Genomic DNA, 21,224 nt, shown 5'->3' with positions numbered 1-21,224 from the left:
ATTCCCATGAGCATCAGCCCCTAATGAGGACAAGAGATAAGTCAATTTCTTAACCTTTTTTTTTAATTTATAACCCAAAAAACTGTACCCAATACAAAGACCTAACCGCACTGACTCAGCCTGCCATACCTCCTGTCATCATGCTAGTGGCATAAAACTTTGAAACCAGGACCCCTGCCCGTGAGGCCTATGCTGGGCATCGGCTTGCACAGAGGGGTGATGCCCATGGGATCGAACATTGACAGACCGTCAAGCAGCCAAGGCCCCTCCCCAGTAAGCCAACCCCCTTTGGGGTGGCAAGAGACAAGTCCTTGCTCAGCCGAAGCTTCGTGACTCCCTGGGGGCAAGGGGTGCGCTACGGGTTTACACCATTGAGACAGCATCCTTAAGTATGGTAGGCATAGCAAGGGCGACTAGGACTCTGATCCAAAGGGTGGTTTCCCATCTTTCATGGAAATAAAAAAAAGCTTAGCTATTATCATTATTATTGATTTTCAAGAGAACCCCAATGGAAAATTGACTAAGAAACAAACAAACATGTAGCCATATATTCTATAGATAACAACCATGCTCATGTTTAACCACACATCAACTGGGCGGTCGAAGGTTGATGATTTCACTAGCCTAAGTAAAACATCCATATAGATAAAGTCATACATTTTATCACTTACAGAAGAGATTACAGATATTATCATTCCAACCTCTACGGAAATGAATTTGCAATTTCCCACTAAGCTGAACAGTAATTAGAATTGAGCCTTCCACTAACAATAACTATGATTTCCGGCTTCGGTGGCAGGGTGATATAGGGCTGGACCTGACCCAAAGCCTCTTTTGAAGATGCAAACAGATCAAAGGAACTCAGTCGAGCACGTCCTGCTGTTCTGGCTGCCTCAGTCCATGTCAATTCTCTAACGTAGTGATTATCGAATCACCATAGAACAACAGAGTTGAAAGATCACTCCATTTCAGTATCATCATTTGAACCACTCTCAAGCTGCATGCCATCCTCACAATTTTCAACTGGCATACCATTATCACTGTGTTGGTGCACAGAAGACGAATCCTGATTTGCAACAGCATTAATATCCCCAGGACCACTTCTACCATGAGGTACTGGTTCTGTGTAGTATGGATTAGCAGGATGGTTCATGGCGTGTGCCTGTGTAAACGACACACATTGTACATCAAGAGTTGAAGGCTGTAACATGTTAACAGATATGCGGAGAAGTTCAACCAGGCATCATTTTGCACAGGACAAAGTTTCATCATTCCTAGGCCAACGTGAATATCAATAGAACAAATATAAACATAGGAGGGTAGAAGGTTAATGGTACACATGCATCTAAAGCATACGTTAAAGTAACAGCAACAATCACAAGATTAACTTGAAAAGTACCTGGTATAGTTGGTGCATTCTGAAATTCACTATGCTATCCATCTCTTGAATGCCACTAACCAGGTGAACCCTGCCAGTATCCCCAACATGACGGTCTGTGAAATTGGTTGCCTCATCTAGGGTAAGAGCGAGTTGATCGGGCCTCTGAAGTAACAAATGGAAAGTTGGCTGTAGTTCATAGCACTGTTCAAACAAAGAACGTCGGCAGAACACGTACAATCCTAGACGGGCTCGAGACATGGCAACAATAAGCCTTCTGACATCCCGAAGATGCCCAACAAATCGTGAACGGACAAGAGAGAGCAAAATGAAGTCATTTTGTTGACCCTGGAATTTATCCACTGTTGTCACCTGCAGAAACAATTATGCAGAATTATGTTTACCAACAAATCTGAGATGGATGAAAAGTTGTATGGGAAATCTAATATTATTAACATCAGAAAGTAAGTAAAATCAAATCAGATGAAAGGACACAAACCAAAAATTTTGCTTACCTTGCTTGGTGGACCAATTCCATATGGCGTGCACCTCCTGTTGACAACGTCACGTATGAGAAATTTCTGACCATTGTAAGTTGTCAAAATGGATATTTTGTTAGAAGGGTAACCAAGCAACCGCATGTATATGTAAACACTAACAATATATTCTGCCTCCCCTTCATTTTGATAAAACCAAGGCGAAGGTGCAGTCTCACCACGACCATGGTAATCAGGCACATCAATAAGTTGATAATCATAGGAGAATCCAGCATTTGCCTTACGGAAGACTGGCTCATTTTGAACATATGGAAGGTCCCCTAGATCCCGATATCTCCAATTGTAAAGCTTGGCTATACTAGGCCTTGCTCTACCCTGTGCGTTGAGCTCAATATATGGGATTCCTAATCGAACAAATCTTGTAAATAGACTTTGATCCATGTGACTATACTTCTGAAAAGCCATGTTTTTGACAACTGGGGGTAACTGATGATGATCACCAATCAGTATGCACCGCTTGAGTCTAGCATACCCATCTTCCTGCCTTTGAAGTAACATTGGTATAAATGTTTCTATCTCCAAAATCTGTGCACTCTCCTCCATAAGTAAATTGTCATATTTAAAGCCCATCTGAAGAAAATCCCTTCTTTTTAAAGCTGCATGAGTGCAGGTCATGGCCACAATTTTTGCCTGTTTGGTCATGAGATAATTGGCTCGATCAGCTGTTGATTTCAGCAATTCAAATGCCTTGCACTCTTCAAGTTCTTGAAACATTGTTGTCAGATGGCGAAAACATCCCTTAGCAGCATTCATATCTCTCTCAAATGACTCACCTGTGAACACAGGTTGTGGTGCACCTGAGAAGAACTCTTGAAAGGGAAACCGGTCCTTGACAAATGTAGGATTATCCTGGTTATGCTCACATGCAGCAAGAAACTGTTCCCAACGGGAGTAAACATGCAGCAACCAGAAATAGCCTGCAGTTTCACAGGTATAGCCAGCATCTTCTGGCAGTTTAAGTGATCTCGCAAGCCTCTCGACTTCTGCAAGCAACTCTAAGCGACGAACAAGCATAGCATTGACACGACCCTGGCGACTAAATTCCAGATCAGTGTCCAGCTCCTGCTCACCCTGTCCCAACCGAAGAAGATAACGAGCAGGGATATCCCTCTGATAGAAGGAATACAAAGAGGAACATAGAATTAAACTGGTTAATTGTACAGGCTCAACAAGAAAAAAAATTGTTTGGAGTGTCATGTCATTAAACAAGATGCAACTCCAGTAAATTTCAATCTCACATGCAACATTAACAAAATGCAATTTCTATAACATTCACAAGAATGGTATATAGAAAATGGCCAACATCAAGATCCAAATCCACAATAGTTGAAATCACTGAATACCATGGTTTCTTCAATAAAAATGGTAAGCAGTTAGAAATGTGTAATATCTTTCTTTATGTCAAGGGAATATTATGACTGATGCAAGTATTGTGAGAGGGAGATCGATGGGAGCATTTCTGAAATGAAGCATCATTTGGCTGGCATAAGGCAAAATGTTGCCACATGCACCATTTTCTTTTTAGAGTTCAGGCTTGCTGTAAATGACTCGATGTGTCTGTTATAATGATTATTTTGTTTTGTTGTGACGTTACTTAACATGTTCTAGTAGTGTACATCTAGGTTCACTTGATGTTCTAGTGTTCTAGTCGGTTTATTGCTCAAATTTGATTTTTTGTCTTTGAATTTTATGATTTTTCTCTGTTTTTTCTTATTTTTTCTTTTTTATTTTTTTTATTTTCTACAATATTTTTTTCCATATACGATAAATCCAGTACAAACGTATCTCGGACCCTTCCCATCAGGTTCCGGTACACTTTTTACAAATTTGGTGATTTGTGTTCCTTCGTAGCATTTACTTCCTGGAAGATGAAAAAGTTCAAGCCAAAGCATGTAAAGAATAGTACACATAAATAACAAGTTTTAAGCCTAATCTTAGCTGCACCAAAGTCTTTAACAAAGCGTGACCAGAAGGAATCAAATTTTAAAAGACTACATGTGCATTCGGTAAAACTGTCAGCTGAAAAACTATATGTAGTTCATTACCTGCATTATCTTTTCAAAAAGATCATTCAAAGCTTGATTTGAGTGAGTAATTATCAATGTTCTTTGAGAAGGACAGTTGTGATATAAAACATTCAAGATCTGCACGGCTGTATCTGTCTTTCCAGTACCAGGTGGACCCACGACCATTGACAATCCAGGTTGTATGCCAGAGATAATAGCTTCAACCTGCAGGGCATATCAGCATGTGTAATTTGATAACAGATGGTATATAAATTTTTGGATTCACAAATATATCACAAAAATCATCTTTAAAACATGAAATACTAAAGCAATCATTTTGCACTTACTCAAAGCATTTAAACAGCATACCTGATATATGTGTTTCACATATGCAAAGAAATGCATGTGAAAACAGAATATTTCTCTATCGTCTCTTTCACAGTATATGCACAACAGAAAATATGAATAAAATTGAGATGTATGTGTATTCAGTGCTACCAAGATGATCATCAGGCTAGTGTAGCACAACAAATTTGTCTTACAAATTTAAATTAATTACATTTTAAACTGCAAAGTAACTTTTAATATGACAGTGGAAGGACAAGATGGGTTCAAAAAAGTTTCATCCAGATAAATAGAACATTCAATTTTATTTCACTGGAGATCAGAGTTACGCAATTGGTTGAACAACTCCAGGCTGTATCTGAAATTATATGAAGGTTGTTTCATGAGTTTCAATTTGCAAATGCTTGCTTGCCATATTCATTGGAAGAATAGATTGAATTTTTTCTAAATATAACTTCACAACCATGGAACATCTCCAGGACAAAAACAGAAAAGAAAACTGCAGCTTACAGTTCCTGTAAGAATGATATGGTGAAGATAAGAAAAATCTTTTAAATCTGCCTTCACCTTTTTAGGTATTGCTTTCTTTCACCTCCTTTAGGCTTCTAAGATCTATTTATTGGAAAAAAGAAGCAATATATCATGACCAGTTGAACGATAAGAGGAAATGGCTTCACATGATTATAAACTTAAACCTTAATTCAAAGGATTAAATATTTTAAAGTTTCCAATAATAGGTTTTCTTGGCCATGGTGGAAATTGAAAAGATAATATGCTAATAACATGGAAAATGTAATCCCAGTTACCCATTAACCATAATCCTAAGGAAAGCAGATAAATAATTCAACCATATCCTGATTGAGACATCAAAATTTGGATGTAATCATATCCTGTTTGGTGCCACTAACTATGACTGATTAATTGTTAGCATGGTCCGAGACTCGGGGGTAAGTTGGCTCAAGAGATGGTTCAATTGTTTCAATATGATTGATTTGAGACATGTCAGGCAAGATCAGGTCACTGCATAATACATCAGATTGTGTCTGTCGATCTGTGCAGTGATCTGCAGTTCAGGTAGGTGTGCCCAGGGTGTTGTCGGTTCTCATTGTGTGTACTGATTCGAATAATCGTCAGATATATCAGTCTCACAACATTCACAGGAGTTCTTTTCTCAGAAGAATTAGAAAGAAAAAAACTCAGAAATAAAAAGAGGGAAGAGGTTTGGAAAGATCACCCACTAAATTGGTATGTAATATCAATGAATCGTAGTGACTTTTTGAACAACTGCACTAACTTCCAAGTGCCTACCTACGAGTTGATTTTCAAAAGACTAAAAAGAAAAAGAAAGATCTATGATGAATAGTGTTATTCTTGTTCATAAGATACAATAACCTCGTCAAAAATTGCAGTTGCTACCGAGGTACATTTATATGTACCTGGATGGGGGTAAATCTGACAGTATTTTTCTTTGGTTGATCTTGGGGATAAGGCCCAGGATCTGGAGGAACATATGCTTCCACAATAATCTTCTCTTTGCTAACAGCAGCCTTAGCTAAGCCATCATCATTTATGATACTCCCATTGCTAAGATTGCTAATACGTGGAGCTTCATGACCATGGCCCTTTAGTGTCTTCGGAAGCGTTATACAAAAAGGAGGTACTCGATGCAGGTCCTCTGTTCCATCTGGTTTTACAAAGAAAACCTGGCCAAAATCATCAGAGAGATTCAATTATTATTACTTTCGGAAAGGAAGAGGCACTTGGTTATTAAAAAGATGAGAAAATGTTGGGGAAAACACAACTTATTAATGCATTTACAAATAGAACATGCCATTTACATGAAAAAAAGTAGTACCTGATACTTTGGAAAGCTCTCTCTTAAATGGTCCGCATCAATAAAAGTGTCCTTGAAGTCCACCACATCCAAAAGATCTGGCATGTTAGTCCATTGAGCGCTAGAGGGATTTCCATAACCCAAAAATATATCATGCAACCAATCAGGAACTATACAGTATTCATTCATTAAGTCCCGTATTGATTCTAAAATTGCTTTAAAATTGTTCTCCTTGGGTTTCCTTCTCATTAAAATGTTGAACGTCCCATAAACATCTTCTGCACCTTTCTCTGCAATAGCAGTGACGTCCATATGATACTGTGCAGTATCCAGAGCAACAGTTACTGTGCGAAGTTCGCCTTTAGGTGGCTTCCATTCATCTCTTTTGATACGCCCAGTGAAATCATTCATAAGTGTACCTTCCTCGTCATGGATTTCAATTATTTCACAACCACGTACATATTGAAGCCCAAGCCTTTCTGGTACAGTTGATTTTGCAGCTTCCTCTTCACTCAGTGGTTCAAACGAAGGATGGATAGACAGTAAAAATAAAACATCATGTTCTTTAAGGGCGTTCCACTCAGACCTTATGTGTGATTTATAGCTGGAGATGCTAAATGTAATATCTGCTGTAACTGATGACGGTTTGACCTCTCCAATGTTCGGCTGTTTTACCTCAGTAATCTTAAAGTTTTTGATTGGCAAAGCCATCCTTGACCAACCACGGAAAGCAGTTTCACCCTCATTATTTATATATGCAAGAAGGTGTGGCACAGCTTCTTGAATATCCTCACGAATTTCATATGTTGACTCAAGGCGAAAGAGATTGAAATTTCTCAGAAGATAATCATGAAGAGTAAGAAATTGTAAATTCAATTTGGGGAGAGCCAAGCAGCCTTCACCAGAGTAATTGATGCTAGGCACAAGACTTTCATCCCACATTATCTGCTCATTTGGATAGAGAGGGAGAGCATTTATTGCTTCCTTTTGAGATTGTCGTTTCTCGAAAAAGGACACCATGACTTCAATAAGAAAATCAGTCCTTTCAGCACATGGATCATTATTGTTTATCAATTTGAGCTGAGAAAGAAAAAAGATCAAATTACAAGCATGAATAGGAGAAGTGTACAATTCAGACTAATGCCGGAACTTATCAATAGAAGCATTTCTATTACCGCTCAATAGCATAAAATTCAAACCACAGGCTTGTACAGTTAAAAATGTGTTGCACAATTAGACAGCACCGTTAGCACAAGCATTACAAACGATATTGGCACAAGTTAAAAGCTTGCATAACAGTTAGTAAGTCATCAAGTTTCTAGTATTTTCATATAGAATATATCCAATTCTACATTCAGGTATAAAGTGTCTTCTAGTGTAGTGTAACGTCAAAAATCACATGCTCAACAAGAGCTCTTTATGTTATTTCCAACAGAAGGAACTCGGTGCTTATTGCTTAAGTCTGACTTCACTCTGATAAAGTGTGTGTGTGTGTGTGTGTGTGTGTGTGTGTGTATATATTAATCACTAGAATATGAGAACTAATGTGTGAACCGCTATTTTCATGGATTTTTTGTTCTTTTCTATTGAATCTAACCGTACAGATGTGATCTACATGATTGGATTTATAAGAACCCGCTCTTGAATCGTGTGATTTTTTTAAGGTTTTAAAATCAATGGCCCATAATCTTCATAAATATTCAAGCATTCAAAAATCACATTTTTCATCAAAAATATATGATCCAATGGTTGATTCCTAGCAAATTCACCATGCCAAACACATCCACATGGTTGGATTTGCAAAAAAAAGTGTTGGAGATGCCCATATTTCTAGTTCTCATATTTCAGTTGTCGTATTCTAGTTACTCATATCATGTATATATGTGTTTATGTTCATAGCAGGATGCATTTAGGATAAATATGTATTTTTGTTCTTTCTTTTTTACTTTTTATTTATTTTCAATGCCCTTTATAGGGCATTTTTTAATTTAGTTGAGACAGCCAACTAGCCGTTAGAGCTACCAAACAACTAGTTTTTCTAGCTGTTAGAATGCTCTAATGGCTAGCTCTCCTCTCCCTTTTGTATATATATGGGAACTAAGTCCCTTGTTAATGTATGCATTTTTTGTGCATTCGAACTTTAATAAATTTATTTATTTTTAAGTGTGTTCTTGTGCTCTCATGTGATTGTGCCCATAGTAGCTTGTATTTTGTGCCCTGCTGGCTTGTATGTGTGCCCTTTGTGGTGTGTGTAGTCCCTTTCACTACTTCATTGCATGGTATCAGAGCCTTGAGCTCTTAATTCTTGGGATATTAGTGATCGGTGTGCTTGTGTGGACGTGAGCTCGTGGTGCCCCAAAGAACGTGGTCATCCACCATCCATTTTTCTTCTTCTTGCCTTCATTCTTCACTCTTGTCTTTCTATCATTATGGAGGACCACAATGAGTCTCAATGTTGTTCCCGTGAAGCTCAATGACACCAACTACGTGATGTGGGCTTCCATTATAAAGCACCACATTTGGAGCAAAGGGCTATGGGGATTGGTCGACAACACCGAGAAGGAATCAAAGTTGGTCCTCTACAAGAATGACAATGGAAAGGAGGTTGCACTTCAAGGAGATAACATGAACAAGGCCATTGCCGACTACGAAAAGAAGTGGAAAGAATGGAAGATGATGAAAAGAAGTCGTCGTTATGTATATGCAGGACCCGACCCGATTCATATACTGGATCGGGTCCAGACCCAATCAATGTATAATGTATATTAGCATGTTGTTAAGGGGTATTTCAGTACCCTAGTATTATATACTCATCATATAAATAGAATGAAGGGCGCAGCTACAGATGACTCTCTCTCTCTCTCTCTCTCTCTCTCTCTCTCTCTCTCTCTCTCTCTCTCTCTCTCAGGTCTGTAGACAGATCAAGGACTCCCTTCTTACATGGTATCAGAGCAGCGTGACGTCTGGGAGTGAAGAGTTGCCTCGTCTTCATCCTATCAACGTGACAGACGACAGGCGCGTGGATCTAACCACGTCTGGATGTAGAAGGCTTGATCTCGGTGACAGCTCTTGTTTTGGTTTCACGATGACAGGCACGTGAATCTGTGTTTCTCGTCACAGGTTCCTCTCTCTTAACTCGACCCCCTGTGTTTCTCGTCACAGGTTCCTCTTTTTTAATCTAAAATCATACTTCTGGTTTTATTTCAGATCGCTCTGGTTTTTCTGTTTCAATACATTATTTGTTGTTTTCAATACATTATTCTCTGCTGAGTACAGAGAATAAAACCTCTGTTGTTTCGTGGGTTCTGATTCTTCTGAACCTATTTTATCCTTTCTCTTTTTGTTTGCCGAGTACAATCACGTGAAATTGTTCAAACATGTGAACTTGTTTTCCCTGTTTTTTCTGTTAGCCGAGACCTCCTTCTACCATCCGTTAGCCGAGTGCCCTGTTAGGCGAGTCCAGCCACGTGTTTTTTACCAAACACGTGAAGCTGATTAGCCGAGCCCTCTATTTTGTCTCTCATACCTAAGTGTCAGTTCAAGATTTCTCTCAAATGGATTTTACTCATACGCAGTCATGCCTGTCCTCAAGTTTTCTCGGTCAACTAGTCTCTGAAAAACTGAATAACTCAAATTTCTTAACCTGGAAAAGACAGATCATCCCATTTATAAAGAGTCAGGACCTCTCTGGTCATCTGGATGGATCGGTTCCACCGCCTCCAGAATTCATTTTGCAGAAAAAGGCAGACGATAAAGGTGAACAGTCTATTGTTCTTCACAAGAATCCAGAATATGTTGCTTGGATGAAGAGGGATCAATCGCTAGTGGCATGCATCACTTCAACTCTCTCACAGGAGGTCCTTGTTGCCCTTCCTGATGATTGTTCGGCCAAGGAACTGTGGGATAAGTTAGTTCAAACATATTCTCAAATTTCTAAGGCAAGAATCATGTTTCTTAAGCGAGAGTTTCAAATGTTGAGGAATGATTCCATGTCTATTATGGAATACCTGAACAAAATGAAAGGCATCACAGACCAGTTGGCTATTGTTGGGTGTCTTGTCAGTGAAAAAGATAAGGTGCAACAAACCTTGAGCGGATTGGGGTTAGACTATCATGTTATGACGACAACCTTACTATGTTTACCAGAACTGCCAAAGTTTGAAGATCTTCGCGCGAAATTATTGCAATATGAAATGACTCTGAAAAGATCTTCTGAAGATTCTCATGGACATTCAGGAACCCAAGATGTGCTAGCTATAGGAATGAGTTATGGTTGAGGAAGAAGTTCTTTTCGAGGAAAGGGAGGCCAAGGGAGAAATACCTATGGAGGTCGTGGTACACTTCCAACACCCAATATACAAGGACAGAGATCCATTCTCACTTGTTTTCTATAAAACAAAAATGGGCACATTAAAGCAAATTGTTGGTTTAATCCTCAAAACAAAGGAAAGCTCCACAAGCAGAGGCTAAGAAGGATGGAGAAGTAAAGGAGTTGTTGTTGGCAGCCTTGGCAGGATTGAATATGAAGCAAAATGACAAAGGCATTTGGTATGTCGACTCCGGAGCAGCTACTCATGTCACGGGTGATGCAGGTAAACTCTTGACTCTTACACCTTATGTTGGTAAGAATAGCAGTCACAGGAGACGGATCTCATCACTCAATCTCACATATTAGAAATGCCATTATACCCATGTCAAAGTCCTCTCTTAAACTTTCAAGTCATTCATGCACCTAATATTCAAAAGAACATTATTTCTGTCTCAAAACTCGTTGATGATGCTAATGCTTCAGTTGAATTTACTCCCTCTTCTGTTTATGTCAAGGATTTTTGAGGAAGACATTCGCTGAAGGAAAACGATGGGGCAACATGTACATCTTTCAAGAAGATCCTTCATTCATTCCGACTATTCATCCTTGAAGCCTCACCAACGTCAATTTTTTTATCCTGATTTTATATTTACTATTTCTGAATGTAATAAGCCAAGACTTTGGCATAGTCGTCTTAGCCATTGTGGTCGTCATTTTATTGAAAAACTTGTCTTAAATAATCTCGTTCCTAAGTCCAGTCTGAGTTCAGAGATCGTTGATACAAAGTGTTCTAGTTGTCATTTATGTAAGAGTCATATTTTACCATTCGCTTCCATTAATAAAAGAGCTTCAAGGCCATTTGAGGTCATTTGTTCAGATGTCTGGGGTCCTGCCCCAATTACTTCTCTTTCTGACAGTAAATACTATCTTATTTTCATTGATAGTTACTCGCGTTATACTTGGATATTTTTTATGAAGCGCAAATCAGAAGTCTTTGGATTGTTCCAGAGATTTCATTCTTTTGTTCAAAATCATTTCTCTACCAACATTCTCAATTTCCAGTGTGATGGAGGGGGTGAATTTTCCTCGAGTGATTTTGTTAGTTTCCTTCAACATAATGGGATAAAGAGAAGAGTGTCTTGCCCGCATACGCCTCAACAAAATGGGATTGCTGAGAGGAAGCATCGACATATTGTTGAGACTGCAATGAGCATGATGCACGGGAGCAATCTCCCTGTATCATTATGGACTGAGGTTTTTCACTCCACAGTTCATGTGATAAATCGACTGCCCATGAGTATCTTAGAGAATAAGTCACCATATTTCTCTCTATTTGGCATACAACCTGATTATCATGAATTACGTGTGTTTGGGTCTGTTTGCTATGTTCACATTAATAGCTCACTAGGGCACAAGTTCCAAGATAAAGCCTTAAAATGCAGGTTTATAGGGTATGCAGAAGACTACAAAGGGTACAGGTGCTATGATCCCCTGAGTAAGCGTGTCAAAATATCAAGGAATGTAGTTTTCGATGAAATGAACTTTGATGATCAGACTACTAATTCAACCCTTCATGTTGATAACTCAAGCCCCAACGTTGAAGTATACTACCCATGGTTAAATTCAGAACTCTTTTTTAATGGTAAAGTAGATTGTCCAGCAAATTGCAGTCAGAAGGAGACCCATGAGGAATCAACCAATGAAACTCAAATGGAAGAGACTGTTACACATGACTTGGAGCCAACAAGGTATAAGGGTGTTGTGTACACCCGACGAGAGAAAGAGCCCTCGTTCATTCCTTATACAAGTATGCACCCATCTGATCCCGCTTCACAGATGATGGATATCAGAAGATCCTCACGGATTCGACATCCGCTTGACAGGTAGGTAAGTTATAAAAAAAATTCATTGGATTTTCAATTGTTTTTGACATCCATAAGTAAAGAGGATGAGCCTCTCATGTTCTATCAAGTTGCGAGCTCTAGAAGATGGGTAGAAGCAATGAATGAAGAAATGGATGTTAAAATGTAAAACTGTACATATATGTATATATAATAATATTATATTATTTTATATATATAAAAATACATTTTTCATTTCTTTCTTTTCTGTAATTTTTTTCCTTTATTTTTATTTTTTGTCTTTATGTCATCTAGTTCAGTTTGAACTAGAATGACTGTTGCTAGTCAAGTCCTGTCCAGACTTGACTAGCAATAGAGCTGTTGGACTGACACATTCCAACAGCTCTATTTAGTCCTCTTTCAGCTGTGTATATAAAGGGGTGCAGCCCCTTTTGTATTTTATTCCAATGCTTCTTAAGCAATTGGTTTTTCATATCAATAAAGAATACATTTTTATTTTTATTTTTTTTCTTTCCAGTTATACCCTTTTTAAGGGTTATGCTTTAGTGTCATTCTTGACACTTGCCCTTGTTAATCTAAGCTCGTGTTTCGAAGATACCCATTTCATTTCATGGTATCAGAGCCGCGGAAGTACTAAATCTTGAGGAAAAGCTGCCACGGTTTTCGTGCCCGTTTGCAAAAGTGTTCGCCACTTGAAGAGAAGTGTTTTATCACTTCATTGGAGAAGATTTCACATCTTGTTGTATTGTTTTTTTTTCTTTCTTTTTCATTTTCCTTCTTGTTTCTCTTCTATCCCTATTCTTTCTCTCCTTGTAATCGATGGATGACAATGATAAAGTCACCATCATGCCTATGAAACTAAGCGATACGAACTATGTAACATGGGCTTCAATCATGAAGCACCATATATGGGGAAAAGACTTATGGGGGATTGTGGATGGTTCCGATTCGGAACCTAAGCTATCTCTTACTAAAAAGGAGGGAGATAAAGAGGTCCCTCTATCGGAAGAAGAGAAAATCAAGGTTATTGCCTCATACAAGAAGAAATGAAAAGAATGGAGAATATCTCATGCGAAGATAATGTCATGGCTTATCAATAGCGTTGACATTAAAAAATGCTCAAGTCTTGCCAAATTTGATCATGCTGATAAGGCATGGGAATACCTTAAGAATATGTATTCCCTTAAAGATATTGCACACGTGTGCAACCTCCAAGAAAAAGTTCGAATGATGACACAAGGAGACAAAACTATTCGTGAATATTACAATGGGTTGTCCGAACTTTGGGAAGAACTTTCCCTTTTAGAACCAAAGTGGCATTGTGCCGAAGACATCGAGCTTCGTCAGAAACAACTCGATGCTGAACATTTTTACCAGTTTATCACTGGATTAAGGCCGAAATTTGAAACCACTAAATCGACCCTACTTCACCGGGGAAAAATCCCTTCTATTGTTGAAACTATTGAAGAGTTAACAACAACAACAACAACAACAACTACGCCTTCATCCCAAAACAATTGGGGTCGGCGATATGAACCAACAAAGAAAATCATTCTGGGTCTTCCACATAAATCCTTCTCCTCCATTCATTTCTATCCAATGCCATGTCCTCGGTGAGGTTCAAAGCATTCATATCCTTTCCTATCACCTCCATCCATGTCTTCCTAGGCATACCCCGACCTCTTTTAACTAATATATTTTCCCATTTCTCCATCCTTCTAACTGGAGCATCATTAGGCCTTCGTCGAATATGTCCAAACCACCGTAAACAATTCTCTCTCATCTTATTTTCAATGGGTGCAACGCCTACCTTCTTACGTATCTCCTCGTTCCGAATCTTATCTTTTATTGTATTTCCACACATCCATCTCAGCATACGCATCTCAACTACACTCATTTTTTGAATATGATGTCTCTTGGCAGCCCAACATTTCGTACCATATAGTAAAGCGGGCCTAATAGTCGTCCTATAAAACTTTCCCTTCAACCGCAATGGCATTCTACGATCGCACAACACTCCAGTTGCACTCTTCCATTTCATCCACCCAACCTTTATCCTATGATTTACATCTCCGTCAATTTCTCCATACTTTTGAATGATAGATCCCAAATATTTGAAAGAATCATCCACCGGTATTTCTTGCTCACCAAGCTTCACTACACTCCCATCTCTATTTCGTTGCTTACTAAATAGACATACCATGTATTCTGTCTTACTCTTACTCAACTTAAAACCTCTTGCTTCCAATGTCTGTCTCCATAATTCTAACTTAGCATTAACCCCAGCTCTAGACTCATCAATCAAAACAATATCATCACCAAACAACATACACCACGGCACATTTTCTTGAATTGATCTCGTAAGCTCATCCATCACTATAGCAAATAGGAAAGGGCTTAAAGCAGATCCTTGATGTAACCCAACCGTTATAGGAAAATTGGTTGTCACCCCTCCACAAGTGCGGACATTGGTTACTACTCCTTCATACATATCTTAATTATACTAATGTACTTGAGAGAAACACCTTTCTTCATCATTGTCCACCAGAGAACGTTCCTAGGTACTCTATCGTAAGCCTTCGCCAAATCAATAAAAACCATATGCAAATCTTTGTTCCTCTCTCTATTTCTCTCAATAAGTTGTCTAAGAAGATGTATAGCTTCCATAGTAGATCTTCCAAACTATTGAAGAGTTAACAATGGAAGAAAATTGTCTCCGGAAAGGTTCTTTAAAAATTGAAGATGATTCCGTTTTACCCGTGTCTAGACCAAGGAATCATGTTCAATCATATAGGCCTCCTCACTTTAACCGACAAAATGGTGACTATGATAAGAAGAAAGTTATTTGTCATCACTGTCATGAACCGGGACACTACAGGCCACAATGTCCCAAACTTAAGGAGCTGAGAGAAAAAAGAACTGCAATTGTTGGATCGGAGCCTAAAGATCAGGATGCACCAATTTTCGTGGCCCAACTAATGGAGATTCTTCAGCCTCTCATCAAAGGTGTCTCTTCCTCATCTGAAGCTTCAACCGGCGCAGCAGCCTCATCTTTTTCTGATCTAGGTAAAATTTCTTGGCTTCTTGACTCTGGTGCATCTTTTCATATGACCCCAAATAATCAAAGTCTATCCAAATGTGTTAAAAATAAAACAAGTGTGTCAAAGGTCTTTACTGCTAATGGGACTTCTCTTGAAATAGAAGGAATAGGAAATTTTGAAAAAATTTATAAAACAAAAAAAAAATTATTCCAGAAATTAGACATGTTCCCAAATTAAATTTAAATCTTTTATCTGTATCTCAAATTTCTGATTATGGGTGTAATATTTCTTTTTTTTCTCATGGTTGTTGGGTACAGGATCGCCAGTCAGGCAAGCTGATTGGGGAAGGCCATAGAGAAAAATGACTCTATTACATGGATTTTTTGGAAATGTCGAAGAAAGCTTTTTGTTATAATATTCAAAAAATAAAGTTGGAACTCTGGCATAAGAGACTTGGTCACCCACATATAGCCAAAATCCAACATTTTCCAAATCTAGGGAAATTTTGTAACTCTGAATCATTTGATTGTAAAGATTGTATTCTCGGCAAAATGAAAAGATTACCATTTCATAACAGAACTTTTTTCTCTTCAAGACCACTTGAATTAATACACTCGGATGTTTGGGGTCCTGCACCAATAATTTCTAAAGGAGGATTTGTTTACTATGTTATTTTTGTCGATGATTTCTCCCGACATACATGGATGTACTTTCTCAAACATAAGTCTGAAGTATTTTCATACTTTCAAACTTTTCATAATATGGTTAAAAACAAGTTTCAAAATGATATTACTATTTTTCGCACAGATTCAGGGGGAGAGTTTTTATCCACAGATTTTCAAAATTATCTTAAATTGCATGGCATCACACATCAAAGATCTTTTCCTTATACACCTCAACAAAATGGACTAGCAAAACGAAAACATCGCCATATTATAGAAACCACTAGGACTTTATTAATAGCAAATCAAGTCCCGAAAGACTTTTGGGCAGAAGCTGCCTTAACTGCCACCTATCTCATTAATAGGATGTCATCTTCTTCGTTACAAAATATCACTCCCATTGAAAAACTTATGAACATTTCTCCAGACTACTCTAAACTAAGAATATTTGGGTGCAAATGTTTCATATTTACTGACAAAAATGATAAACTTTCCCCTCGTGCGATTCCCTGTGCCTTTTTAGGATATGCTGAAAACCAGAAAGGTTATAAATGTTTTGACTTCCAAAATAATAAACTATATGTGTCTAGAAATGTTTCCTTTCTTGAAAAGGAGAGCTTCTTTGATTTTAGAAAATTAAGAGACGTCACTGAGTACTCCTTTTTGCTAGATCTAACATCAACATCTGATGAATATGACCTTGACTGTAACTTTGATGATGATCAAAGAATTATTAATCTTAATGTTGAAAATGAAGAAGTTCATAGAGATACTAGTATTCAATATTCCAGGCGACAAGAGTCTAATCCTCCATGTGCACTTGAGAAATATTCTAACATTCCAACTAGACAATCATTCCGAATCTCGAGGCCTCCAGGAAAGTTTGTATCATACGAGTCTTTCTCACCCACATATAGGGCAGTTATTGCATTAATTCACTCATATGAAGAACCATCCACATATTTTCAAGCAAAAAATGATATCAAATGGATAGAAGCCATGAAAGCTGAATTAGATGCACTTGAAAAGGCTTCTACATGAAATATTCAAGATCTTCCTCCAGAGAAGAAAACTATAGGATGTCGATGGGTTTATAAAATTAAAACCAAGAGTGATGGTACTCTTGAAAGATATAAAGCCTGTTAACTAGCCAAAGGTTATGCCCAAGAATATGGGATTGATTATGAAGAAACCTTTGCTCCGGTGGCTCGTATGACTATTGTCCGAACCTTAATTGCCTTAGCTTCTATCAAAAAATGGTATATTTTTCAAATGGATGTCAAAAATGTTTTTTTAAATGGAAAGCTAGTTGAAGAAGTATATATGGAACCCCCTCCTGGTCTAAGTATTCCTAAGGGTAAAGTCCTTCGCTTAGAAAAAGCTCTTTATGGACTTAAACAAGCACCAAAAACTTGGTATGACAGGTTTAGTCGTGTTATGATTGATATTGGTTTTCAATTCTGTTTAACTGACACTGCTTTGTTTATTAAGAATTCTGATGCAGGGATCATTGTGCTTCTTCTCTATGTAGATGATATGATCATCACCGGAAGCGATAAACAGGGAGTTGAAACAATCAAAACACTTCTTAAATCTCATTTTGAAATGACTGATTTGGGCTTGTTGAGATATTTTTTAAGCATTGAAGTTGCTTATTCTCCTAGAGGATATTTATTATCTCAGACTAAATTTGCTTTTGATATTGTTTTCAGGTCTGGTATTACTGATGATAAGAAAGTTGACACTCCAGAAGTTGTTAATGTTAAAATGAAGATTGATGATGGAGAACTTCTTACAGACCCTACTCCTTACAGATAGCTTGTCGGGGCACTTTCTTATTTATCCATTACCCGACCAGATATAGCACATGTTGTTCATACAGCAAGTCAATTTCAACATGCTCCTACTTCTGTTCATATGGGAGCAGTCATGCGTATTATCAGATACATCAAGTCCTCTCTTTCACGAGGACTTTTCTTATCTTCCTCATCTTCTCTTGATTTAATTGCATATATTGATGCTGATTGGGGAGGTGATCCTAATAACAGACACTCAACCACTGGCTTTTGTGTCTTTTTAGGGGAATCATTGATCTCGTGGAGGTGTAAAAAGCAGCAGAAGGTATATCTCTCATCCACCAAAGCTGAATACAGAGCCATGGCAACCACGACCATGGAAGTAGTTTGGCTCCGACGACTGCTTGCTGACATGGGAGCTGAAGCAACAAAGGCTTCACAAATGTGTTGTGACAACAAAAGTGCGATCTACATTGCCAGTAACAGAACATTCCACGAACGCACCAAACACATCGAAATGGATTGTCACTATGTCAGAGAGGAATATCTACACGGGATAACTGATCTGCCATATGTCACTTCAGAATATCAGTTAGCAGACTTCTTTACAAAGCCTCTCGCTGCTCCCCGATTTCACTTTCTCTTAGACAAACTTTCGCTCATTGTACCGTAAGTTTGAGGGGGAGTGTTAAAATGTAAAACTGTACATATATGTATATATAATAATATTATATCATTAAATATATATATATATAAATACATTTTTCATTTCTTTCTTTTCTGTAATTTTTTTCCTTTATTTTTATTTTTTGTCTTTATGTCATCTAGTTCAGTTTGAACTAGAATGACTGTTGCTAGTCAAGTCCTGTCCAGACTTGACTAGCAATAGAGCTGTTGGACTGACACAGTCCAACAGCTCTATTGAGTCCTCTTTCAGCTGTGTATATAAAGGGGTGCAGCCCCTCTTGTATTTTATTCCAATGCTTCTTAAGCAATTGGTTTTCATATCAATAAAGAATACATTCTTATTTTTATTTTTATTTTTATTTTTTTTCTTTCCAGTTATACCCTTTTTAAGGGTTATGCTTTAGTGTCATTCTTGACACTTGCCCTTGTTAATCTAAGCTCGTGTTTCGAAGATCCCCATTTCATTTCAATGGAGGCCTTACATGAGCGTGGGACATGGGAAATTGTACCTAGACCACTAAACAGAAATGTTGTTGGGTCAAAATGGGTGTACAAGATAAAGTATAAACCAGATGGGAGCATCGAAAGGTACAAGTCTAGACTTGTATCCAAGGGATTCACACAAGAGGAAGGACAAAACTTCGATGAAACCATTAGTCCTGTAGTTAAAATGGGGATCATTCGCATTGTGTTGAGTCTAGCCATTAAACATGGATGTACATTGAGTCAGCTGGATGTAAAAAATGCTTTTATGCACGGGAATTTAAAAGAGGAGGTGTACATGAAACAACCCACTGGATATGCAGAACGAGACGCCAAAAAATATGTATGCAAGTTAAAGAGAGCACTCTATGGTTTGAAACAAGCTTCTCGTTCCTGGTTCGACAGTTTTTCTCTAGAGATACAAAGGCATGGCTTCTCTCGGTCCCTTCTAGATCACTCATTATTTATTCACAATGAACAAGGTATCACTACTCTTCTATTGATATATGTAGACGACATCATCATCACAGGGAACTGTAAAAGTCACATTGAGAGGGTGAAGAAGTTATTAAATCAGAGATTTAAGATGAAAGATTTGGGAGAGTTGTGATATTTTCTTGGGGTAGAAGTTGATAAAAGTAGTGATTCACTCACCCTTACTCAACACAAATACACGTTGGACATTCTCAGCAGAGCGGGCATGACAGATTGTAAGCCGTTAACAACTCCAAGTGTCATCCATCAGAAACTAAGTTCAAAGGAAGGGTACATATATGGAGATCCCACTAAGTATCGCAGCTTAGTTGGCATGTTGCAATACCTGACTTTTACTAGACCTGACATAGTATACTCGGTTAATCAGGTATCCCAGTTTATGCATGAACCTCGTATGTCACATATGGAGGCAGTCAAATGTATACTTTGTTACCTGAAGGGTACAGTTGGTGATGGGCTGGTATACAACAAAAGAGAATTAGATCCAGGCGGGGGCCATGAGATCATCATTTATGCTGATTGGGCGGGTGATCCAGATGAACGACGATCAGTATCCGGTTATTGCAGCTTCATTGGACCAAACTTGGTATCCTGGAGCAGTAGAAAACAAAAGGCGGTTGCTAGGTCAAGCATTGAGGCGGAATACAGATCGATGGTTGCTGCCACGACTGATGCTACATGGATAAGACATCTCCTGACAGAAATGGGAGAACTGATTGCTCGGTCACTGCTACTGTGTGACAATCAAAGTGCCATCAACATGTCCTTTAATCCCATCCACCATAGTCGAGCAAAGCATATTGAAATTGTAAAACCCCATTTAAAAAAAAAAATCTGTTTCGACCCGGGCCGGGTCGGGTCCGGACCCGACCCGGGCCGGGCCCCTTTTTATTTTAGGGTTTTCAAAAACCCGAGCATCCGGGCGCCGCAACCCCCCCCCCTTTCTTTCCCCTTCGCGTGCGGGCAAGTTTGGGAAACCCACCAGGGGTTTCCCCTTTCGATTGCCCCCTGCGCCTTTATGAGGGAGGTTGGAGGGCGAGGGGAGTCACGCCTCCCTCTCGCAGCCCTCGCTCCCCCCTCCGCGCCGGTCTCCTCCCTGCTGCGCACGCCGCCGACGTCGGCCACCACTCCCAGGTACGCCGTTCTCTTCTCCTCCCTCTTCTCTTCTTCACCCCCCTTCTGTCACCTCGCCGGGAGGCCGACAGGCGGCGCACGGCCCCTGCCGCGCCCTCCCACGTCCCCTAATGCCTTTTGGAGGGTCGGCAGGGGTTCAGTCACCCCTGCGGCACCCCTTTTTGCCTGTCATCTTTGGGATCGCTGTGGCTCGGTCTGGCAGGGGCTGGGGCCCCTGCCATTCGTTGACTCTTCCAGGCAGGAGCCGAGGCCCTGCCACCTCACCGCCATCGATAGGGGCTCAGCCCCTGCCGTCTCGTGTCTGTCGACAGGGGCAAGGCCCCTGCCGATTCGATGTTTCCGGCAGGGGCTCAACCCCTGCCACTCTTCTTTTGCCGGCAGGGGCTCAGCCCCTGCCACATAATTGTTGCTGGCAGGGGCTGAGCCCCTGCCACTTTCATTTTTGCCGGCAGGGGCTCAGCCCCTGCCACTTCATCGGTTCTGGCACCTTCATTTTCGCAAGCAGGGGCCCAGCCCCTGCCACTTTCATTTTCGCAGGCAGGGGCCCAGCCCCTGCCACCTAATCGGTTCTGGCAGGGGCTCAGCCCTGCCACTTTCATTTTCGCAGGCAAGGGCCCAGCCCCTGCCACCTAATC

General features: G+C 39.4%; 1 protein-coding gene across 4 annotated transcripts in view; it reads right to left on the bottom strand.

Annotated features, from left to right (window-relative positions):
* Window positions 1-491: 491 nt before the first annotated feature.
* Window positions 492-21,224, bottom strand: part of LOC149845275 (uncharacterized) — a 59,822-nt gene continuing 39,089 nt past the window's right edge. For 3 of the 4 annotated variants that reach the window (XM_089995661.1, XM_089995663.1, XM_089995664.1), the window contains 6 exons: window positions 6,142-7,200; window positions 5,723-5,989; window positions 3,981-4,166; window positions 1,894-3,045; window positions 1,400-1,750; window positions 492-1,162 (listed from right to left, as the gene is read on the bottom strand). In XM_089995661.1, coding sequence (XP_089851787.1) covers window positions 959-1,162; window positions 1,400-1,750; window positions 1,894-3,045; window positions 3,981-4,166; window positions 5,723-5,989; window positions 6,142-7,200 — 3,219 coding nt within the window. In that variant the 3' untranslated portion in view covers window positions 492-958. Of the gene's footprint in view, window positions 1,275-1,399; window positions 1,751-1,893; window positions 3,046-3,980; window positions 4,167-5,722; window positions 5,990-6,141; window positions 7,201-21,224 lie in introns of all 4 variants that reach the window. The other variant, XM_089995662.1, reaches the window with a different exon arrangement.

The sequence above is a fragment of the Nuphar pumila genome, chromosome 2 (assembly GCF_984573655.1).
Source record: "Nuphar pumila chromosome 2, dmNupPumi1.hap1.1, whole genome shotgun sequence".
NCBI classification, from domain to species: Eukaryota; Viridiplantae; Streptophyta; class Magnoliopsida; order Nymphaeales; family Nymphaeaceae; genus Nuphar; species Nuphar pumila.
Note: the sequence above shows the minus strand (reverse complement) of the source record. Positions and strands in the feature narration are given on the sequence as shown.